Source organism: Numenius arquata, chromosome 2 (assembly GCF_964106895.1).
Source record: "Numenius arquata chromosome 2, bNumArq3.hap1.1, whole genome shotgun sequence".
NCBI classification, from domain to species: Eukaryota; Metazoa; Chordata; class Aves; order Charadriiformes; family Scolopacidae; genus Numenius; species Numenius arquata.
In genome coordinates this window covers 64,631,504-64,655,137 of record NC_133577.1, presented here as the reverse complement: position 1 = coordinate 64,655,137, position 23,634 = coordinate 64,631,504, and the positions used below count along the sequence as shown (strand labels likewise).

The 23,634-nt window shown below is 41.4% G+C and overlaps 1 protein-coding gene across 2 annotated transcripts in view; it reads left to right on the top strand.

Moving 5' to 3' along the window:
* The window catches only part of CACNA1C (calcium voltage-gated channel subunit alpha1 C), a 495,176-nt gene that overhangs the window by 369,405 nt on the left and 102,137 nt on the right, over positions 1-23,634 (top strand). For both annotated transcript variants that reach the window (XM_074162069.1, XM_074162077.1), the window contains exons 10-15: positions 2,881-2,971; positions 12,646-12,672; positions 14,794-14,954; positions 15,748-15,973; positions 21,967-22,174; positions 23,027-23,147. In XM_074162069.1, coding sequence (XP_074018170.1) covers positions 2,881-2,971; positions 12,646-12,672; positions 14,794-14,954; positions 15,748-15,973; positions 21,967-22,174; positions 23,027-23,147 — 834 coding nt within the window. The remainder of the gene's footprint in view (positions 1-2,880; positions 2,972-12,645; positions 12,673-14,793; positions 14,955-15,747; positions 15,974-21,966; positions 22,175-23,026; positions 23,148-23,634) is intronic.

Genomic DNA, 23,634 nt, shown 5'->3' with positions numbered 1-23,634 from the left:
AGTCTCTTCAGCCTGTGTGCCACCGCGCCTGCATCCCTCACTTTAGGTTGGGTTTCTGCAGCAGTACGGTTAGGGAAGTGTGAAGTACGCTCTAAGACTTCTCTGTCCATGCACATCTGATCTGTGTGGGCTGAGGACCTTTGTGCATAATAGGCAGAGGATCAACATTACTGCCATGGAAAGCTGTGTGGCAGGAGGACGTCAGAGGGCAAGTGCCAGATGTCAACTCAAATGGAAATCATGAGACATAGTCTAGGGGTCTCCTAGTTTGGGTAAGGCAGTGTACTCCTGAGTGCTTGGTGAAGGCTGTTAATTTCTAGAGATGGAGAAAGAGAAATGTGATTACCCCAACAACTTTCCTTTAGCAGCTCTGACAGATTTGAAAGAGTTTCTGGATATTGGAGCAGTTTAGGAAGAAAGCCAAGGAATCTCATTCAAAAATTGGCTGGTCCAGATTCTGACCCTAAGGGTCAGGAGACAACCTGGAGACAAATTGTGATTGCCTTAGTCTCATCAATTTCAACAGGTCAGACAGTCAAATAAGATGAGTTTTGCCACTGATATCACTGGAAAAAGGATTTCACCCTTTTTAACTTAAATTCAAGAACTTCATGTTCTCAGAAGCCAGATATAAGAAAGAGCAGAAAGCAAGGAAGAATTATCCTCTGATGATCTGTTATAATATTTCATACTTCCTTTGTTTTTAATTTTGTACTTTTAATTCACATGATGAAGTTTTCAGACAGAAGTGGATGTCATGTGTAAGCTGAGTTCCTTGTTTTTTTCTTTTGCCTGTCACTGGCTGCATGTTCTCTATTGATGTCTTGTTCCTGGTACTTGACACTGACCATCTTGTCTGTGAAAGGAAGCACTCCAGCTGGCTTGCCTGATAAGAAGAAAGGAAAGTTTGCTTGGTTTAGTCACTCCACAGAAACCCATGGTAATGTTCCACTGCACTCTGTATCCACACTGCTTATATCTGTGTATGTGTCTATATATCTCTATACAGAGTGACATATAATATACTTTTGTATAGTTCTGCATGTGCGTGCCTTGCTTTTTCTATTGCTTGTGCAGTGTCCTCTTCATGCACTCGAGATAATAAGCTGCTCTGCAAATCAATCTCTTGCTAATGTCTTCAAAATTGTTTTCCATTTGCTCAAATACGTCTTGAAAGTGCTTTACCTCATCTTCAAAGATGACTTGCAAAATATCAGTGTTTTGTTTTTTTCCTGAAGGCCTTAGCCTGGACCAAAAATTTGAATTATGAATGTTGCTTTTTCTTACAGCTTACTTGACTGCTTCATGTGCATCAAAATATGAATTCAGTTGATTCCTTAATTTGTCTTTCCATACAGACAAGATTATTAAAACATCTAGTCTTCCTAAAGCAACAGGGACCATTAGAGTACAATATTTCATAGTTATGTCAGGAGTACTAGAGAGTCTATTATTTCATATAGTCCTAAGAACACAGCACAAGAACTGTAAGTTTTCCCAAGACATATGTTGTAGGCACATGAATTGTTGGGATGGGATGAAGGAAAGAGAGTTCATTTTGAGAGACACTTCTACCATAGTAGATGGTACCTTCTGATATCTTTGTAGCTTCTGAAAGAAGACCTGGTCCCATAGCCTGTTCAACATCTGCCCAATTGAAATGTGGAACCTATTTATTCTACATTGCTTCCTTTTGTGCCAAGGACCCACGAATAGATACGTTCTTAGTACTGAGTAACATACTCTTACAGGCTGTTAGAAGCCTCTCCAACAGCTAATAGTGCATGCTCTCAAGTCTTATCTGAGATACATAACCAACTGCTAATACAGGTCATGTGAAGTTCTACCAGGCGTCTCAGAGATCTGTTTAACTCCTCCATCATTTAGTTTTAAGTACCACTTTTTCATTTGTTTTGTGTATTTGAAAAGAGGGGAGGAGGGAAGAGGACACATATTGGATCCTATCCATTGTCCTAACTTATGTTGAATAATTATATATTAAGGAGTTATTAGAGCTCATATAGGAACTGTGAGCAACTGGAGAATGGAAATTGGAATTTATTTTTCTTATGATCTGTAGAAGCAAATAAAATATTGAGGTTTGATAACAGATAGAAGATGTGACAGGACCTTGAATCCAGAGTTCACGCCTAAGGTTGCTTTCATTTGATGTTTGTTCATGGTACTTCTATAAAAACCTAGGAGATTCTGTTCAGTTCTTAGTTGGTGGGTGTCAACATAAAATCTCCACCATAGTCCATATTCATTATCTCCTTTTTTGGTAATATCTGAATGGGTCAGAGTCTGAATTCCCTTCTTATCCCTATAGGTCCAGTTTGTAAGTGTAAGGTTGAAACATGTTAATGGTTAGTATATGACAGATCAGCCATCGGTATTGTTTATGTGATACTTGCTATCAGGCTAACAGAAGCCATTTGTCAATCTTTTTATTTGCACGCTACTCATTGCATAAGAGACTGGGGAGGGCAGTGAGATGGTTGGGCTGGGTCAAGTTAAGGGGCGTTTTTTCAATTGTTCCATTAAATCAAGCAAAAGCTTTTTTGTTGGCTTTGCCAGGTTCTCTAACTTTCAATGGTTCTCATTCATAAAATTTCCAGGAACTGACTCTGAAAGAAAGAGAGCAGCTGCTTCTTCCCTTTTCTTTAGCATTTGAGTAACCTGTGTATGTTCCTGAAGTCTACCTGCCCAGCCTGGCCTGTGCAGGGAGGCACTACACTTGCTCAGCAAATTGCTTAATCCTCAGGAGCTGCAGCTGAGGGTCTTTTCATTAAGCCAGTTCCTTCACTCATGTGATTCGTTAATAGACGTGCCAGGTTCTAATGGCCAACCCTTTCTTTTTCTTCCCTTTGACTCTTACAGTGAGCATGCCCACCAGTGAGACCGAGTCCGTGAACACAGACAACGTCCCTGGAGCAGATATTGAAGGCGAGAACTGCGGTGCTAGGCTAGCGTGAGTACATATACACAGATATTTGTATGTAGGGGTTTGATTGGGCTTGGTGGGTTAAAGCCAGGGCAAATGTCAGGCTTTTTAAGGGGATGAAAACCCCACAATGAGCGAAAGGACGACAGGGTGCTGAAGATCTATTGATCCTGGTTCTTATCTTAATGGCAATGTAAACATTAGTGGACATTAGTGGAAAGCCTCTGGGTTTACACAGATGTAAATAAAGCACAGAATGCCCAGGATAAGCAGATCTGGTTTTGCATAATAGCTAAAAGAAGAACTGACAGATAACAATATTCTTATTTTAAAAATCCTCTTTGGTGATAGATAATCAAATCCAGTATATGTAGACCAAAGAGTGGAAATGACTGGCTATTTTAATTTCTATAACCATTCTTGTACACTTTACAGTGTCTTCTAATAGAAATACATGGATGATAACTCCCATTCTGCAGCCTGAATTACACCCTTTAAATGCTGAACACAATACTGTAGTGACAAAGAAATACATCAGTTAGGAGGAAGTCATGCCTCCTTGATATTGCACCATTTTAGTTAATGTAGATACTTAAGAATGTGTGAGGTACCATATAACATGTTATTCCATAAGTGCTGTGGTTTTTAGCATGACAGAGAGCAATAATAGGCAAGGAGTCCTTTGTTCCCTTTTGCACGACTCGATCAAGACTGGACTTTATGCTGTGGGGAAATATGTTAGTCTCTCCGAATTTCCTTGAAAAATGGCTTAAGCATATCAGTGCTATAGCTTGTACCACGCTGGAGTATTTGGAGGCTCTGTCCTGCCCTTGGGCATACCTTGAGCTCTTCAATGTTGGTCAAATGCTCATCATAAGTACATAAGAAATGCTCTGTTTTGTAAGGCCTGTGGCTCAGCTGGCCAGTGTTCAGATCCTGACAGTGATGGGAGGGTAAGTGCGCAAGCCTGGCCATTTCCTACTTTCCGGTCCCCTTTTACTGCTCTGATATTCATGCTTATTGGATTAGAGATGTTAAAGGCACACTTCTGCTTTTTGTCTTTAGTGGCCATTTATGGACCTGCCATCCACGGATTTATCTGAGCCTGCTAAGGCTGCCTGCCCTCACAGTCTTCTGTGGCACTAAGTCTCAGAAGCTCACTACCTGCTGTGTAGACAAGTACTTTCCCTGTATCTGTTTTAAGATGATCTACTACTACTTCTAGTCAATGTCCTCTCCTTCTAATACTGTGAGATTTGCTGATCAACAGTTCTGCATTCAGCTTATCTATCACTTTCATGACTTCGTAAACCTTGATTGTATCTCCCACACACACCCTTGGCCCTCTCCTCTACAAACAGAAGGGGAGGAGATCTTATCTGCACTACAAGATGTGATATGTGGAGTATGTTGTAAATTCAATCTGCTTTCCTGTAAGTGCCAGCCAGTGACTTACAAACCCCAGGAGAAATTGTTTGTGATAGCTTTCGTTCACCTTCCTGCTGTTGCCCACCTGCTGAGTCTGGTATTTTAGTTTAGATTATAAACTCTTTTCTGAAAGAACCAGGCTACGTCTATTCATGGCACTGAGGCAGTTGTAACCTTCCCTTTAGCACCCCACTAAGTTGCTTATGCTCTTGTCACATTACAGGAAGCAGCAGTTGGATATGTGACCACTTCTTCCAGCTGGATCCAATTTGGAGAGCCATCTCTATTCTGCAGTTACGGTTCCCAACACAATGGGTCCCCTGGTGCTTCATAGTGCCAACAACAATGGCAATGGCAACTGTTGCTATAAAGTTGCATATATTTTTGATGTTACAGCTTGCATTCATTTAATGTCCTTAATCCCAAAGGATCCTAAAGGCCTTTATGAACTGTAAATGCAGGGATTGTTCTCACAGGGTTAGAGTTCAGCCACCTTCGGGGTAAAATGTGACAGGTGTTTAACAACAAAGGGCACAAGTGTATAAGGATGTATGAGGGATAGTTTGTTTTGCACTGAAACTGCGTGGGGGATTTTGGCAAGCAGGACATTATTGTCTTAGCTGGAATGCGGCCAGGAGAGCTGAAGTTAAACCCAACTCTAAACATAATCATGACTTACAATGGTGTTTACTTAGAATAGCCCAATGTGCCCACAGGAGAATGGCAGTATTGTGATCTGGCACGGCAATCGCTATATTCCTGGCATTAGGAGGTGGGATGGCTACATCCAACACATTTTAGGGAAGAAGACATAGGAAAATGACGGGAAAACAGAACTTCATTTCTTCTTCCTGTGTTGTAAATATTAAAACAGGACCCTAAGTTTCACCAGAGCAGGGCATGTAAGATTCAGGGAGATAAACAGTTTCCTTGCTACTTTCCACTTCATTGAAAATGGGTGATGTATAGTAGGGAAATTGAAGTCTGTTACTGAGAAGGGGTTTTTTTACCCCTTACCCAAGGACAATGAAGATCCTCAAGGCCACACTCGGATTGCTTTTCATGTCTAAGAGATGGATAGGCTCCTTCATCCAGAAAAATTAATAGCTGTATCATTGTATTTGAAATTCTGGAGTGAGGTACAAATTCTGCCAATGCTTCCTGCTTTTGTAAAATGTTTGTTTCAGACTTGTGGAGCTGCAAATTCCTTAGTTATGGGTAAGATCTTTCAGATCTGCCTTTAATTCTGAGGCTTGGAATCCTTTCTGTTTTGTTTTTGTTACTGCATCACACTCGGAGAGAAAAACCAGCTTTCCTGGTTTCAAGAATTATTAAGTCCTCTTTTTCTCACTGAGCCCTCATTTAAACCTCCCATAGGCCAATATTCCTCCTGGAACATATAAAATGTAAACAAAAATTTATTTGAATGAGTGTTTTCTTTTATTGAAACCTGAATAAGAGAATCAGAATTAGGTCCAGTGTTCAAGACTAGAGATAATTCATGTGTGAAGTCAGTGAAGTGTTTCAAATAAGTTCCTCATCTAGTACTAGTAACTTTGAGGAAGCATTAATAATTACAGTCATGCCATCCTTATTTACTCTAGTCAAAGATTAGGCCCAGATTTTTGAGCAGTCATCGGCCCTCTGGATTTTGTTTTTACAGTTGAAATGGCTGGACAAGTTTTTGTGTTCGATTGTTGAGTTTCATCTGTTGCAGATTGAGTCTTCATTTTTACACCCTGCTAAAATCACCTAGTGGTCATGAGTCCCCATTGCTTTGCTATAAACACATTTTTTCCTAGAGGGCAGAGACTGCACGGGGCAAGCTGCAACCAGACATGACTGGAGCAATAGGAATATTCCAAGTCAAAGGTAATATATTTATTTATTTAGTGGTATCAGGCTTCTAGGGCATTTAACCACCCCAGCCCCACCACTGTGGTTACAGGCTCACCTTGCCATCAGAAGGCCCTCATGATAAAAGTAAAGAAGTACCCAGGAGAAAAGAAAGAAAAAGCATTTTCATTGAAGAGAGCTTAGAATTACTGGCTGCTCTTTCCGTTCTTATAAAAAGCTGTAGAGCTTTGAAAGGCTGGGCCTGTGAATGACAGAAAGATCTGCTTGAGAAGCCAGGCTCAAGCATGCCTTTTGGAAAAGGAGCTCTTCCCTGACAGTCTTTCTTAGCTCCACAGAGACATATGCTATGTGAGATCAGGAGAGTACCTTTCAAACACAAGCTATCTCCTACTGATGAATTGTCTCAAAGAAGCTTTTATTTCTATAGTATCCATACTATAGAAACTGCCTTCATCAGCTGTGCTGTCTGGAGCAATGCCAGTCTTCAAACCAGGAAGGAGTTTCAGTAGGAATCTAACATCTAATCTCTCTTTGCTTATTGTGTAGTTCCAGTTTCTTATAACTAAAACACAACAAAAAACCCAACCCTTATTCATATTCATTCCTGGTGTAATTCTATTGCCATCAAGAAAGCTGTGGCAGGGAGTAGTTCCCTTCCTAAGATGGGTGTTAGCTTTATCAGGCATCTGAATTTGAAGAAGATTTCTTAGGGTTCCACAGGACATTGAAAAGCATCCCACAACTTCCACAGTTTATCATCCCTGTCACGGTATTGCCTCGTACTGCACTGACATCTGCCCTGCAGCAGAAACACAACAGCTTTTATCCTCAAGGACAACATTTGGAAGTGGAACTTATCTTACTTCTGATGTGTCACAGCTTTAATAACCTGTTGCCTCTGGGTGCAGAGAAACGTGTTGCCTCTACAGTGAGCATCAGTGGGATAAACCCAGAACTAGGAGCAATGGGTTTCTATTTACAGGATAGCTTTATGCCCAGGACTTTTCCAATAGCGAGTAAATTCCCTGAGCCTCTGTGGTTACTGCTGTGCAGGACTTAGATTCCTGAGGACAGGCTGTTGCTCATAATCAGTAGTAATCTGTTCTGTGCGGGATGTCAGCATATATAATCTTTCAATACAACCAGAATGTTAATTTTCTAATACAACCATACAGATCTGGAATGCCACAATAGAGCTTCCTTTTATACATATGTATTAGCTAAAAAAAAAAAAATCTTTGTGGAAACTAATGTTCCACAGAGCCTCAATAGAAAAGTGAAGCACTTGAGCTCAAAGGGAAAGAGAGCTTAAAATTATCTGCTTTCACTGAAACAATAAGCCACTTGGCATTTTCACCTTGGATGGGATTTCTATACATTTGGAGGACAGTTCAATTGCTTTTCCACCAAAGAAGGCTAAAACAATAAAACAGGATAAAAGAAAATGAGCAACCTACGCTGGTTTTCCAACTGAATACAGTGTGTCCTGGAAATATTATGAACAATGGAAGCTTTCCCTGGCAGCTGAAATATCAGTGATTTTCCCTTGGTGCTTTTCTGGCTGGGAGCATAATTCCTATGCAATTCTTGCAATAATCAGCCTAGGAGCCAGTGGTAAAGGCGAGTCAGTTCGCTTGCAGGTTTGCTATAGCTGCTGCTGCTTTTCACCTAATGAGAAGGTTGCCTCCTTCTGTGAGGACCGAAGTCCCCATCACATCAGGAGCAATGCTAAGGAAAGTCTGCCAAAAGCTCTGAAACCACTGCTGACTTCAGCAGGAAAACACACAGGATCAACCCTTACATGTCAGCCTCAGCTACTGCTTTCCGATTTATTATGAGCAAGGTGGTTTTGATATTCACAGTCAGCTCTAGACGTGTCTAAAGGACAATAGCATGCCCTTGTGGAGGAGGAATTATCTTCCTACTTCAGATTCTGTGACAGGCCTTACCTGTGACTTGCCAGAGGGAGAGCAAGATTATTCACTAAATGCTGAAGTGCTGGCCCGTATTTCCAGCCTGTAAGAAAGCTTGTTGAATAGAAAACCAGCTCAATTTTAAGACAGACGGATGCAGTTTTCTTAAGGGTATTCTGTAGATTCTTACCGCTGATGGCAAACTGTGACCTCTCTCTTAAAACCAGCATCGCTCCCACCAGGTCAGCGTGCTCTTCAGTGCTTCTGCAAGAAGGGCAAGAATGTAAAAAAAGAGAAGGGGTGTCACTGTGTGGACTCTGATGAAATTCGGTGATTGCCTCAGCAAGAGGATCTCAGTCCACATAAGAATGAAAGTTCTCCAGGGCCAGTCATCTGTTCTGTTTTGCTGGAAGCTTTTAATTAATGGTCAGAAATGTGAAATGGTCATCACGTGTCCCTGTCCAACTGCCCGGTGTTAATTGCATTGTACAGAGGGTACCAGGCAGAAGGATGAAGGCCCGTTGCTTCAGTGTGATTTGCAGAGGCATAGCTGAGGGTAGAATTTAGTCCTAACACTATATTAGCCTGAGAGATTATCAGGAATGTGTGCTGCATACCTGAAAATGTCATGATACTAAATGTCTTGTCCCAGTAATATGTAGAAAAGCACCCTAGGGTGGGCATCTTCTCTTCAGGGATGCCAGCATGCCGACTAGAAGCAATGAAATATCATTAGCAGGAACAGAGAGAGTGGAAAATGTTGTGCTGCTTGACTGGTAACTGCATGAATGCACCATATTGCACCAAAACAGAATCAACGTCACACCAGGACTGTGTTATCACAGTTCCAAAATCTGTAGGATATGCACAGCACAGCTCTTTGGATGTTCCCCAAAGCTGTGTATAACCTAGAGGCATAGTAAGTAAATTTCTGTGCTACTGCTTTTCTGAGAGGTTTTACTAGTATCCAAGGGCTTTTGTAACTCCTCGTGAAGATAGTTGCCTATAGGCAGGATCATATAGTGTAAAAGTAGTTGTGACCAGCATGCCAGATAATTTCATGGTTATGTTTAGTAATTTCCGCACCCAGAAAACAGCTGTAACATGGCCTTTTTGTCATGCTTGGAAACCTACAAGATTTTTCCGGATTGGTTTGTTGTGTGTACAATTACGCAAAGTCCTCAATCCCTGTTATACAAGTGTCACATCCTTCACAAATGCATAGTTTGTCTTCTCTGCTGTCCACCATGAACAGAGAAATGAAGACTTTATCTCTCAGAACGCGAGATATCTCACTACATTTGAATTATGCTGATTATCCTGAGTTTATGTTGATAAAATCTTTACATTTCACCGTCTAATCTGTATGTGGTACATAACTGTGTAAGCTGAGAAGAGTTTTAGAGAATTTAAAAGATAGCTAGTCAAACAGTAGAGGTCTGATTTGTGTGTTTGTCTTCCTAAAATATAGTCTGAGTTGCATGGTTCCTATGATAAAAACACTCAGTAGTGTAGTGGTCTGAAATGGTTTTTGTATAGGCTTCTATATACAGCAGAGGGCTACAAAGATCATTAAAGGCCTGTAGCATCTCCCGTACGAGAAAAGGCTGAGGGACTTGGGTCTTCTTAGTCTGCAGAAGAGAAGACTGAGGGGAGATCTGATCCATGTTTATAAATACTTAAAGGGTGGGTGTCAAGAGGATGGGGCCAGTCTTTTTTCAGTGGTACCCAGGGATAGGACAAGAGGAAATGGGCACAAAATTGAATGTAAGAAGTTCCACCTAAACATGAGGAGGAACTTCTTTTCTTTGAAGGTGGCAGAGCAGTGGAACAGGCTGCCCAGGGAGGTGGTGGAGTCTCCTTCTCTGGAGACATTCAAAACCCGCCTGGACATGTTCCTGTGCAACCAGCTCTGGGTGGCCCTGCTTTGGCAGGGGGGTTGGACTAGATGATCTCCAGAGGTCCCTTCCAACCCCATGTGCTTCTGTGATTCTATGATTCTATGATTCTATACCATGATTTTAAACAATAGATTCTCAAGACATTCCAAAGCTGGATACAGATGGGGACACTCTCTCCCAATGACATAAAGCTCCTAGGGTACCAGGGATGCAAGAGACCGATGTTTAAACTCAGCAGAGAAACTGGTCCACCCTGAACCCCTGGCAAGTGCCAGTTTGGAGCATCACAAGGAGGCTGTGGCAAGGCCCCAAGTCCAGACTATTTGACAGCCCCTAGTGATGCCATAAAAGCATTTTTGCATATGACATAGTTAACCCTGGCTCTGAAAGACAAAAGATTCTTGATCATAAGGGTCATTTGAAAAATGTGTTTCCGATTTGGACGTAATGTTTTCAGAATCAGTTATTGTACAGTTTGTGTTTCCAAAATTCCATTTCACTCTTGGATTCTGCCTCTAAATATAAATCTCTTCCTCCTTCCTTGTCCTGTTCTATATATATATCACACCCACATGTGATAAAGCCTTCTGCCATAGCAGTAAGGCAATGGGGAGGGAGGCTGTAGCTAACCTGTGGGAGCGCTGAATGCACTTGGCTGCTGTTCATAATGCTCCAAAGATATAATTATCACATGCATGATGAGTACTACACCTGCCACATCTCTTTTGCTTAAATAAATAAAATATTCCTTAAATGCCGCACAGCTCCCTTACTGGGAAACCATTAGCCAGAGAGGTTACCAGAAAACTTCACACTCCCTGTCCTTCACCTTCTACCAGGCAGGCTCCCCATGACATCTCTCTTGCTCTCTTCCCGTGCCTCCCCCCTCAACCTTTTCCTATGAAAGTCCTTGTCATCTCCTTTTCAGTGCCCGGCTTTCTCCTTCATTGTGATTTTTTTTCTTTTTTCTTTAATCTGTCTTTGTTCTGAGCCTTCTTTCCTGTTGCCTATAACTCTGATCCATTACAGTTTGTAGGTAGCGCTTATCAAGCAAGAATTCTCAGTAAGAAGTTGGGATAACTTTAACATTAAGGATATACTTTGTACGTGCTTCACCCGTCATCCTTGTCAAAGCTCCCTTTGTCTCTGCAGCATAATTTAGCATTCTGTTCAGCCAGTACATTATTTCTTCTTTATCGAAAGAGTTCTTGTGTGTGTCTATAACCACACTGCTGCATAGTATGTGGCCTAGACAAGCTGCCGGTGACACAGCAGGAATGATGTATTCAGTGCAAAGGCTTTTTTTTTTTCACTTGGACCATCTGCTGGTGAAATGTTCCTATCACTAAAATCTCTTCCACATAAGGAAACTGACCCATCACTGATTACTTGTCAGTGACTGATGTCCTCAAACAGGGACATGACCATTTTTAAGACTGCCACGGAAAGTAGCGTTAGATGCTTTGAGAATTACTTTGTCCTATGTCTACTAACAGCAAATCCATTTTTAAGCCAGCACAGTAAGACCTTTGCTGACTGTTGTCAACAATGAATCACTTTCCTATCATAGCGGGAACCTTAAGAAATGCTTCAGCCCAGCAGAAATATCTTGTTCATAGTCACTCCCCAGATTCTCATTTCTTCTGTTATTGGTAGTGGATTTTGCAGCTTCCTAAATCACCTCTGACTCATGTCATTGCATCCACATACCTTTATTTCTCTCTGTGCACCATTATGTATGTACCAAACGACAACCTAATAGTTCGAAGACCTTATAGGACATGTGTCAAGCAGAGGAAGGTAGTGGTTAGAGAATCGGGGTCTATATCTAGCTTTGCCTGTGACTTCTTATAAGAAGGCTAATGAAATTATTTGGTTGAATAAATCCAAGTGCATGGAATTAGATATTTAAACACATATATAGTGGGAACATGGCCAATTTTTCTGGAATGCTTGATTCTCAACATTTCATTGGTAGCAACAGAATCTGTTACTGTTCAGACCCTTTTGAGTTCAAATCAATTTACATAGGTAACCAAGAAAAATAATTGTTAGTATCTAAATTTGAAAATATCCCACATGCATTGCTTTTCCCTCAATTGCTAGAAAAAAAAGGAAGCATTATTTTCCCCATGGTTTCATAATGTGCTTATATATCCTGCAGTGACAGGTGATGTGTGAAAGCAACAAGTCTGTCTGTATGAAGTCATACATATTTTAATATAAGAAAAAAACCTAGTGACTAAAAGAAAAAAAGAGCTGTACTGGAAAAATAAATTTGGTAGCAGATGTAGACTACCCCTAGTATTAGACCAGCCTTTTACCCAAGAGAAAAGCTAGTTCACTGATGTCTGTATGTGGTAGGATCCCATCATGGCATGACTCCTGCTTCATGACTCCAGCCAAAAAACAAGATTCGTATACCAAGAAATTTTAGCCATGCCCAGTGCCTACATTGACTTACAGGGGATTCAAGAGGAAAATGGCATCCATTAAAAAAACTAATTGAGCTTAACTTTGTTTCTTTCTAATGCTATTTTCATAAAAGCCTGGGAGGTATGGGACAGCTTCAGAGACTTTAATGGCAATTCTTGTCTTTCAGGCATCGGATCTCAAAATCAAAGTTTAGGTAAGTAAAAATAACTTTTGCTTTTCTTCCTTTGCACTGGTTTTGTTCCTTACTTTGTGGTTTAAACCTGCATCTGTGGGACAGAGTGGTGATTCTAGGAGATACTGCCAAACTTGTCAGATTTTAGTCATCTACCAAAAATCAAGATGCCTTTTCTTAGTTTCATACTGAAATAAGGCACAGGGACTACTGACAGTATTTCACTCGGAAGTACCTATCTGATTGCTACCTACATATCTCAAGCCATAAAATATAAAAGCAGAAGAAAAAAAAAAGTTCAACCACATAATTATACTGCATCCATCAACATCAACCCTGCCAGCTCAAGGTTCTCTTTCCTACACTTTGTTGTACTATTCTGCTTTGCTTTATCATAAATCTTTCCACTGATGAGGTTTGCGTCTTATTTGTGAAATGCTCCCTTTCACCATGGGACGTGTGGAGTTTTTCTGGCGATATTTGTTTTTCTGTTGACTTAAAGCTTTTGAAAATGTGAAGCACTCCCCAGGTGGTCATCTGTGGGTTTCCACTGGAAAGGCTGATTGAACTCATGGAACTTGGTTGTTGAGGTCCCAGTCCATTTCTACCTCTTCAGTAGGAGGCCAGCTGCTTCCATAACTCTGAATTCAAAGTCAATTTTATAAAACATAAATGAATGGTCAGAATAACTGGAACAAGCGAGCAACTCTGTCCTTCAGCTTATCTAAACAACGAACAGTAATGTAAATTCAGGAATACACATGTGTATGCATGCTGTCTATATGCATCCCCATGCAAAGAGTTGCATACATGATCGTATTCCTACAATCCGTGGAATTATTTGTATGTGGATGTAAGCACAAAAACACACTTGTATCATCACATGGTCACATGCATGCACATTTGTGCACAAGTACACACATAAGTGTGTGGGATTGCTAGTGATTTAACGACAACATGAATGCCTAAGTGTTGTGCCCATTTTGAATGTTGGGAAGATCGTTTCTTGTCCTAAATCCACTGCAAACTGCACAAACCTTATTAAATGCTTGTGCTAGCTAGACTGGGTGCCTTGCTTTTATAAATTGCACAGCTAAAACAGCCTGGATTTGATTACCTGTTAAAATGTTGTTGCAAAATTCTTGGCCAGTGTGCAATGTGAACATTGCCTGGCTTTAGTTCTTACAGATGCTGAACTCTGACCTCAAGTGTGGCCATAGTTTATCACTGGAAATAATACATGAGAAGACAAGCTAAGAAAAATTCTCTTTTCCTGTAATGTTGTGTGTTTCTGTGTCTCTTTAGAGATAAACACACACATGCACACACATATGTATGTATATAATATCTATATAAAACTATTAGATTTATTATACAGTGGCAAGTGTTGCCTGGAAACTGGTTGCTATGCAAGTTAAATTCTGAAGAGTAGGAGGTGTGTAATTAGCTTTAAATATCTTCTGTAGTTAGTAATTACCCTCAGAAATCAGTGACACAAGGGGATGTGTTCATGGAAGGCAAACTTTAAAAGGTCTGCTGATGAGCAAACTGTATCCTTAGTTCTAGGCATGAAGTGTGATGCTGAGGTCTCCTAAATTTTGTTTTTCTGTTCAGATTTAGCCCTTGTATTGGGCTTACTCCTGAACATTGCTGAATGTTGGAAATATTCCATGGATTTTATCTAATCTCACCTCTCCAAGGACTTAATCCAAAGGTCCATGGTATATAGTGGGTATCTTTTCATTGACTATTCTGAGGCTGGGCAAGGTCCCATTGCAGGCCACAATCATTAAATCATTAAATACAAGAACAGTAGTTATTTTTGTGGGAATTGGGATAAAAGAACTCTCAAGGTAGCTGGAATGGATGTCTTAATCAGATTTAGACATTGCTTGAAGAGGTTTATTCACCCCTAAATGTTGCAAATTGGTTTAGGGCTAACTTTATTCCTATAGCTACAGGAAGGGTGATCAAAACTGTCGACTCAAATGACAATGAGAGAGCATTTCACAGGGTGAACTTTAAAGTTATTCTCTACCACTCTTGAACAATAAATCAAGACTAGAGTCTCTCTTGACAGAAATTTGCAATAGCCTAAGGATCCCTATCTGAAAAGAACTTTTCCTTCTCCAATTTTTCAAGTCGCTACTGGCGCCGATGGAATCGATTCTGCAGAAGAAAGTGCCGCGCCGCTGTCAAGTCCAATGTTTTCTACTGGTTGGTGATCTTCCTTGTGTTTCTCAATACCCTTACCATTGCCTCTGAACACTACAACCAGCCAGACTGGCTCACGGAGGTCCAAGGTGAGGAGAGACTGATGGTTCTGTTTATTGTGGTCAGTGTCAAAAAAGGGGGCTTCATTAGACCACACAATGTAAAAGGAGCACACGCAGCTCCAAACAGTCCTCTGTCTGTGGAGGACCTTAGAGAATACAACAAAATATTTGCCTACAATGAGAGAAATCTCAGGGAAAACGTTAAGTTCCTAATTTTCAGCCAAAACAGTGTTCCACTGGGTGTAGGTGAAATCAGGAGCTTATGCTAAATATATATTTGCAGCAACTGGATTTCCAATTTATGGGAAGCTACTGGGAGCCACAGGTTCTCCAAGGCTTTCCCTGAAATGACATTTATGATAAATTCTAGTTACTAGGGAGGTGAGGAAGTAAGAGTGATTTGTAAAGTTCTTGTGTCTGCAGAACAGTTGAATCCTCACTGGAGGTGAGAGCAGCTGAAAGGCTTAATTAAGCAACAGTAGGTAGCACAGCAGCTCTTCTATTCCCACTCTCATCTGCAGATGACAAGTGTGATGGGAGGTTGTGCACAGGAAGACATGTCCCTGCCATGGAGGTTTTGTGGTTGTGTAATACATTGCAGCTGTATGTGCAATACATAAGAATTGCTGTAAGCATCTTCATAAAACATTTCTGTAAATGAGATGCCCGTGCTTTTGAAGTCCATTCTTTGACCCAGGCTTATATGAAGTTAACCTTTCAGACTGATCCCAGAAGGGGTTTCTTTTAGGCGAGGGCCGATGGTTAGCTGTGATGACCTTTTGACTAAGTTTCATTATTGCTTCTGTTTGTTTTTCATGAGACACTGCCAATAAGGTGCTGCTAGCTCTTTTCACGGCAGAGATGCTGCTGAAGATGTACAGCCTTGGTCTTCAGGCCTATTTTGTCTCCCTCTTCAACCGCTTTGACTGTTTCATTGTGTGTGGAGGAATCCTGGAAACGATTCTGGTTGAGACGAAGATCATGTCACCGCTGGGCATTTCGGTGTTGAGATGTGTTCGACTCCTAAGAATATTTAAAATCACAAGGTACTTCTGTGCTGCTTTGGGAATAAAGGAGTGCTACTGCTCAATGCACAGCATGTATAGATACAAGTCACTCGCATCCCTGTTTTTTCACTTTTTCTACCACTAATTGGGTAGTGGGAGTGCTAGTTTGACAGTCCTCATCTTCTGAAGTCTGTGGCAGGATCAGGAGGGCTGTACAGACTGGTTATCCCTGATATGAGTAGTAAAGGTTGGTGAGGAATCTGGCATAGGGGGCTGGAGACACTTGATACCATGCAGATTGTTAAACTGAAATCTGGAAGGATAATGTGAGCTGAGCTTGGGCTTTTAGGGTTCCTTGCAAAAGGCAAAGTGAAAACAAAACAGCAGATAGTCTTGTGACCTTTTCTGTTGCTTTATGGTGATGGAGAGGGACCTGAAAGACTTCTTTGAGCCAAAACAACATTTGACTGAGGAGCCCATGCCAGCTCCAGTAGACTCAACAGTGGTCTGAGTGGGAGATGGTGTCAACACCAGCAGCTATAGGCAAAGGATGTTTCTAACCTCTCTCCTTCAGAGGAGTCCAGCATGAAGCAGCAGCATTACTGAGAAACCAGACTTTTCCAGATGGCAGTGTCCCCTCTTTTTCTTGTCCTTCTTTGTGCTCTCCCTCTGCAGAAAGGCACAGTGGTGTCTATTAAGTAGTTGCTGCTTCCTGCAGTCAGGTACCTTCAAAACACCAGGATGGCTTGGCAGGAGTTTTTCAACTTGATGGGAGGTTGTAGGAGAGATCAGCTCCCAGCTTACCCAGATGGGAGCTCTTGAAACAAACCTATCCAAGTGCTTACCCAGAGCAGTGCAGGGTCTGCCTTTTCCCATGTGGGCACCAGTCAGCCCCTTATAAAAAGCTTGACTGAGGTTGTGAAAGAGTGTGCTTTCTGCAACCCCAGCTATCAAAATGTCCCTAGAATTGCTATGAACTCCCCCAAAGGAAATTTCTGACAAATTTGAGATAAAAAACACAGCGCGTGAGAAAAACAAGACCAAAACTGGAAGACAGTCAAGATGGCAGAGATGTGAGGTAGAAAAAACAACAGACTTGGACTTGTACATCGTGCAAGATTTACCCTTAAAGCTTCTGAGCCTCAACTTTCTGGCAGGGTGAATGGTTTCAAGGTTAGATGGCAGAGACAGAAAAATCAGTTAAAAATCAGTCTCGGAGAGAGGGGCCAAAGCAAGCCTACAACTATTAAAAAAGGAAAAAAAAAAAAAGGTGATCTGTTTAGATGTGTGATCATAGAAGAGGAAAAAATGTTCCAGCTAAGAAAAAGTTTCCAGCAAGAAAGATACCTTTGCCCTTTCAGAAATAGTGGGGATCTCTGGTCTGGTTTTTCCTGTATCTTTGGGTCTGAAAGCTATCATCACTGAGTCTCAGGCCTGGTTTCTGAGGAAACCTGAAGCTGTTTCAGGCATTGGGTAATCAGATACACCCAGGGCAACATACCAATAGCTATAAAAGCATAAGTTTCAACATAGCATCCTGGAGAGGTCATTGTTTTTTCAAGACATTTCTCCACTCCTACACAAAATATATCATCTAGCTAAGAGAATTCTCTAATAGAAAGGCAAATGCTGAGAGAATATCATTAATACTTTAGGAAGCTTGAGCTATTGGAGTACTCAAATATTCCTAAAGCTTTGGCAGAGATGTAATGTTGGAACCAACCAGCAGTAGGACTAGTTATATTTACCTTCATTCTGCAGCAGAACTAAAATACAGTTTTGCGTGGAAGAAAATGTTACCTGGAATATGTCTCCTGCAATTTGTACAGGGGTCTATGTGTAAAGCACAGAGCTGAGGAATAACTTGTAATGAATAATGTATTAATCAGATTTTGCCTTCTTTCCTGTTCCTAAAATATTGGCAAGTAGGTTGCAGTAGTCTCAGATTTATCTGTGTTTTTTAATTATTCATAATTTTCTTCATGATTTTTTCCCCTCCGTGGGTGAAGTTCACCCTCATGTGGAAGGCCCTAGCACAAGCCTCCAAAGCAGTATTTTGGGCCCACTCATGTCTTACTGCAGGAGAGAATATTTTGGCATTAAAGCAAAACTTCTGCCTCTGGTGTTCTCCAGTAAAATGCAAATTTTTCCATTATTCACTTAGCTCTAAATACAATGATGATTTATTGGCTACGTTATCAATACTGGTGGAATACACCACCTGAGTGCAATGATAATACAGAAAGATACAATCCTAGAAAGCTGGGAAGAGTGGGAGGGATGATAGTATAATGTTTTATGTCAAATATATATTCATGAGCAGTGACATGAGGACATACGGTGGAGATGGAAATAGTGATAATCAAGGGCCTTAAAAAGGCACAAAGCAGGAAAATTACTCTGGTGGGAGTATATCAGTAGGTAGCCTAATATCTATGTATTTGTATGGATTTTTCATGGTAAACACCAAACAAATTCTGGGTGTGTCAAGATGATACACTTCTAGGAAAAACACAAATACAGCTCTTTAATATAACAGAAACAAATAAAGACACCATCAGATGAACAATGCATCATTTTAGAAACCACATGTAGAATTTCAAGAGCAAGCATTTCTTCCAAAATTATAAATACACTTCAGAATCATTTAGTCTTGCACATTAGACAAGCAGACGATATAATCTGTTTGTTTTATTCCCCATAATTTTTATAGGGCTGTGCAGAAAATCTCCCTTTGCTATGAGAAGACAAATTATTTTCCCCTTTATAAATAGTCCTTTACTGCTTTTACAAATCCCTATATTTAGTACTTTTTTACTTAAAAAAATAAATCCATGTATTTGCAACAGCATACTGAAGTTTGATATTTTATACCTAATCCTGCCACTAGATATGTCACTGTTAACTGTAGGGAGGAGAGACAGGGCACCATCTTTTTGTACCTGCTTTCAAAGTGGTTTTATATTGGATGAACAGTGTGGGAAGCGTTCCTACAATGAGGCTGCCAGCTGTTGCTACTGTTTTAAGCTCTGCATCTGTGATTGCCAGTATCATAAAGACATAGTGGAAGGCAATGGAGAGAAGAGGAGAGGGGAGAGAATAAAAGAACACATCAAGTTCTAATCCAGTTCTGCAGTTGATTTTTGTGTGAGATGTTGAACAAACCATTTAACTTCTCTGCATCATTCCTCCATTTTGAAACAGGGATCATAATCACGTCCTACTCACTGGGGTTTTGCAGTGCCTCATTCACTGGCATCCTCAAGGGTCTGAGATCTGCAAGTGGGAGATGTTAACAAGCACATTCATTTCCCTATAAGTCTGAGGAAGCAGCAGTGCCTTCTGTCATACCTCCCATTATATGCTGCTGGGTCCAAAATCTCTGATTCCATCCAGAAGTGCAATGAGATTTATTGTCATTGGTTTTTCTTTGTAGTATATTAACCAAAGAGGACAAAGTAGTGAGAGGCTTTTTCTTTGTCTGGGCTTCATCTATTCCTGACTTAAAAGCCTTGTGTTTCATTGAGTAACCCCAGATCTGATTTTTAGGGGCTGTTCATGTTATTTCTGCAACCACCTGATGTGACAGATGGTAACCTCAGTTCACGCTTCTAGGACACCAAGATAAGGCAATTGTGATTTTCACATCCCAGTCAAGTCAAGCCTTCCTTATCCTCTCCTTTTTCCTTTTTTTTTTTTTTTCCCCCCTGACTGGTTTGTTTACTTTTCTAATGGTGCTGTATTTCTAGCTAGCACTCCGTGCACAGTTAAAATAGCACTAATCTTATCACCAGGTCATCTCAGTTAATTGCTTTAAGTTTGATAGTTACATAAGAAACTGAATCTCAGGTATTGAGCCATCTGTAAGAAATGCAGAGCTGATAAAAGTCTGTGCAGTTGCTCTCTGAGATAGCAAGGCATTTAAGCTTTAAGTGAGTCACTGAGACTATTCAGATGGGTAACAACTTTACTCTATGCCTCTTAAGGGCACTGCTAGGAAGACCTAGAAAATGTGTGTCCTGGCTGACATTGGAGGGCTTGGAGAGATATTCTGGACCCCATCATCCTCTGGTTCAAGGATGTTAAAAGTCAGTAGAGTTTCATCAAAAATGAAGTTTTCCCCTTTTCTGTGTCACTTTTCCTTCCTCCCAAAGTGTGAAAGTATGTGAGCTGTAAGCATAAACGCAAATACAGCGAGTTGTTACATTGCACATTCAGTGCCAACATTTGGTGGCACTGAGCCCACAGCTTCCGTGCCCTTACCTTTGCTCTGTAGATTTTCATTGCTCATCCCTTTAATTGCAGTTAAACTTTAAAGCATTCTAGTCTTCTCTGAAGTGCTGAAGCGCTGAAGCTGGGCTGGAGGGAAAACATCACAGTTCTCTTTGAAGATCAGCCCTTGGAGATGAAGCAGTTGCTGAACTTCAGAGGACATGGCACTGTCCCTCTGCAGATTGGGTTGCTAATCTTCATAAAGTGATTGGGCTGCTCAAACATTCCTGTCTTCCATGGGACAAGGAAAGTCATCTTTTTACACTGACATTTTAAAAATATTAATTTAACTGGGATTTTAAGAATGCTTGTCTCTTAATGACTACACCACCTTCAGAACAGATTTGTATGTTGAAGGATTGGGCTTCCTCAAAGGAGCAAGAGCACTAGACATTTCTGCCATCCTTCTCAAGCAGAACTATTTTATCTGAGGAAAATATGGCTAGAAAATCAAAGTCCTCTAAGGAAAGAAGGCTTTGGGAGAAGGGAGAGGAGAACATTGGCCATGGTGGAATCTCAAAGCATCATGGTAGGCCACAAGAGGTTGTGCTAAAATGCTTAGAGATCACAGGCATACATTGTTGGCTTGCTGACCTGGGAAAGCTGTTGAAGCTTGCTAGTAATGTGCGTTCAAAATGAGGTGATTGGAAGATGACAGATAATCTTCAGCCCAGTCTGAAAGCTCTGTCAGACTCAAAACTGCATAAAAAAGAAGTGGTCACAACCAGCGAAGCAGTAGACTAGGAGTGGTTGAGCAGATGCAAGACCAAAGTGAAAGTTGCTTCATGGATGATGTGGTGGATTCTTTGGAATTTTTTTCTAAAGCCTTTTTCCAACACATGGCTACTCTGCAGGCTGGCAAAGAATGCAAGCAAGCGGACATGCTGCAGCAGAGCATGCTGCTGGCATTTCTTTGAACCCTAAAGTGGGACCACAAGGGCAAGAAGATCCTTTCTTTGCATTATACATCATCCTGTTCTGGGCACAAGCCTGCATACACCATAAGAGCAGGTCTTAGGCATCGTGTCTTAGGCATCCTCTCTTGAATGAAACCCTTCCAAAGCGTTCTGCAACCTGTTTGAGGAAGCGTAGTGGGTTTGATACCCAAAAAAGCAGTGATGGTGTGCTCTTCCAAGAGCAAAGGCGACTCTGGACTTTAGGGATGTAGATCTGGAGTCTCTTTTAGGGTCCATGTAAAAGGACCTTTAATATCTTTCTCATTCCTCTCAATCCCAGAAGGCTTATCAACCTCTATCTTTGAGTGAGCTCAATCACATACTCACACCAGATTTTGGACAAGTTTGCATTTGCTGCCAAACTGTTTCCCCATCTGCTCTTGTTCGTTATTACAGGCCATTCTCTGGAGTGAGGTATTCTGGCTGCCATAACATCTGTGAGTGTTGTAATGAGGTTGGTTAGAATGTAACTCACTGAAGCAGCAAGAACTAATCACTGTATATTGATATAAGATTTACAGAGCCTTAGATGGAGAGTGCTGCAATAATCTTCTGGGTGTGCGTGTGGGGTGGGGGGTGGAAGGAATTGTGTATGTACACATGTGGTAGTAAAATTACTCATTAGCTGCAGTAGGTCTCATTATCTTAGGGAAGCACATCAATGATTCACTGCTTAACAGGGTGTTTGGAAATGCCTGCTTATGCACAGAAGGCAGCCTGAGCCAATATCTTGTGCAGGCCATGAGCACCTGTCTTGGATTGAAGGACTGCCTCTATTTTAACTGCCTCTATTTTCTCTCCCAGATACTGGAACTCCCTGAGTAACCTTGTGGCTTCACTCCTGAATTCAGTCCGCTCCATTGCCTCCTTGTTGCTGCTTCTCTTTCTCTTCATTATCATCTTCTCACTCCTGGGGATGCAGCTTTTTGGGGGCAAGTTTAACTTTGATGAGATGCAGACCAGAAGGAGTACATTCGACAACTTCCCCCAGTCCCTCCTCACTGTGTTTCAGGTAAGGGCAAGAGTGGTCCCAATGGGGCCAACAGGTTGTGTTTATGTGGGGCGAAACAGAGAGTAGGTCCTGTACCCTTGCCCCGCAGCCGGACAGTCCCCAAGACTGGACACCAGGCTGACAGCTCCGGGAGCAGGGTGCCAGCTGTGCTGCCAGCACAGGAAAATATTCCCTCCAAAAATGGGGAAACAAAGCTAAAGCCCCTGTGTGTAGCAAGGCTACCATGTCTTAGCAAGGTAGGACAAGAGAATGGCCATTGCCATGTCCCAGGGCAACACCTGCGTGCCAAAGCCCAACCCTGCAGTTGTCCTCCCCCCTCCCACAGTACTGGGGAACAAATATCTGCTCGCAGCACCAGAGAAGTAATCAAATGGCCTTTAAGCCAACAGCAGTTTGGGGAGTGATTAGCCAAGAGCATCAGGACCGTGACTTCACATGCAAGGTGAAGGGAAGTGGCGGAGAGGGCTGTGCTGAGGGCTGTATTCAGTGCTGTAGGTTGTGCAGCCTGTCCGAAACAACAGGCACGCGGGAGGGAAATGCCTGCGGGAGTTGGGGAGACTTGAACGAAGTTGTCTGGGAGAGCTGCTTAGCTTCAACTATCATCTTCAAGGGGACATCTCTTTCTTTTTTCTTTTTCCCCCCACACTTTGAGCACAGCCACTCTTTGCATTCTTCCTGTTTTGATTTGTTTTGTTTTGTTTTTATTTTCTAGATGGACACAGCCAGAGTCTCCAACTATCCTGGGGGAGGGGGTGCTCTCTAGGATAGTAGATATCTTTGTATTAATGGGGTTTTCAAATTCTCTATGTGGTCTAACACTGTATCCCTTATTGGTGGGAATGTGTCATTTAGATCCTGACTGGGGAGGACTGGAATTCGGTGATGTATGATGGGATCATGGCTTATGGCGGCCCCTCTTTTCCAGGAATGTTGGTCTGTATTTACTTCATCATCCTCTTCATCTGTGGAAACTGTATCCTTTGATGCTACTCTTTTCTCCAAGTGGGGCTGAGTTTAAAGCCACCCTTTACTACTTTGTTATGTCAGAAAATACTGAGTTTAATACCTTCCATTTTTACCTTTTCCCTAGGTCCGAATTTTGCCTTTGCACTGCCAAAAGTTAAACAAGTTTATTTTTAGCTAGTGCTAAAACTTCAGTCATAGAAACAGTTGTAAGAGCCAGCTACGTGCCAGTTACGCATGCTAGCTTTTATTTAGCATCTTTACATGTTTAGTTTTTTTATTTATCATTCCTCTTAATTCTGTCGTAAGTTTTTCTTTCCTACCTTCTCCAAAAAATAATCTCTGTGTGTACCTGCTGTACTTACTGCATATTTTTGCTTCAATTGCCTTTTCAGTAATGTAGTCCATGTGCTTTCATCCAAGCCTTATGTGGAATAAAAATATGTATAATCTACAATATGCTATATACAAATGCTGTAATAGGAGTAACATATGTT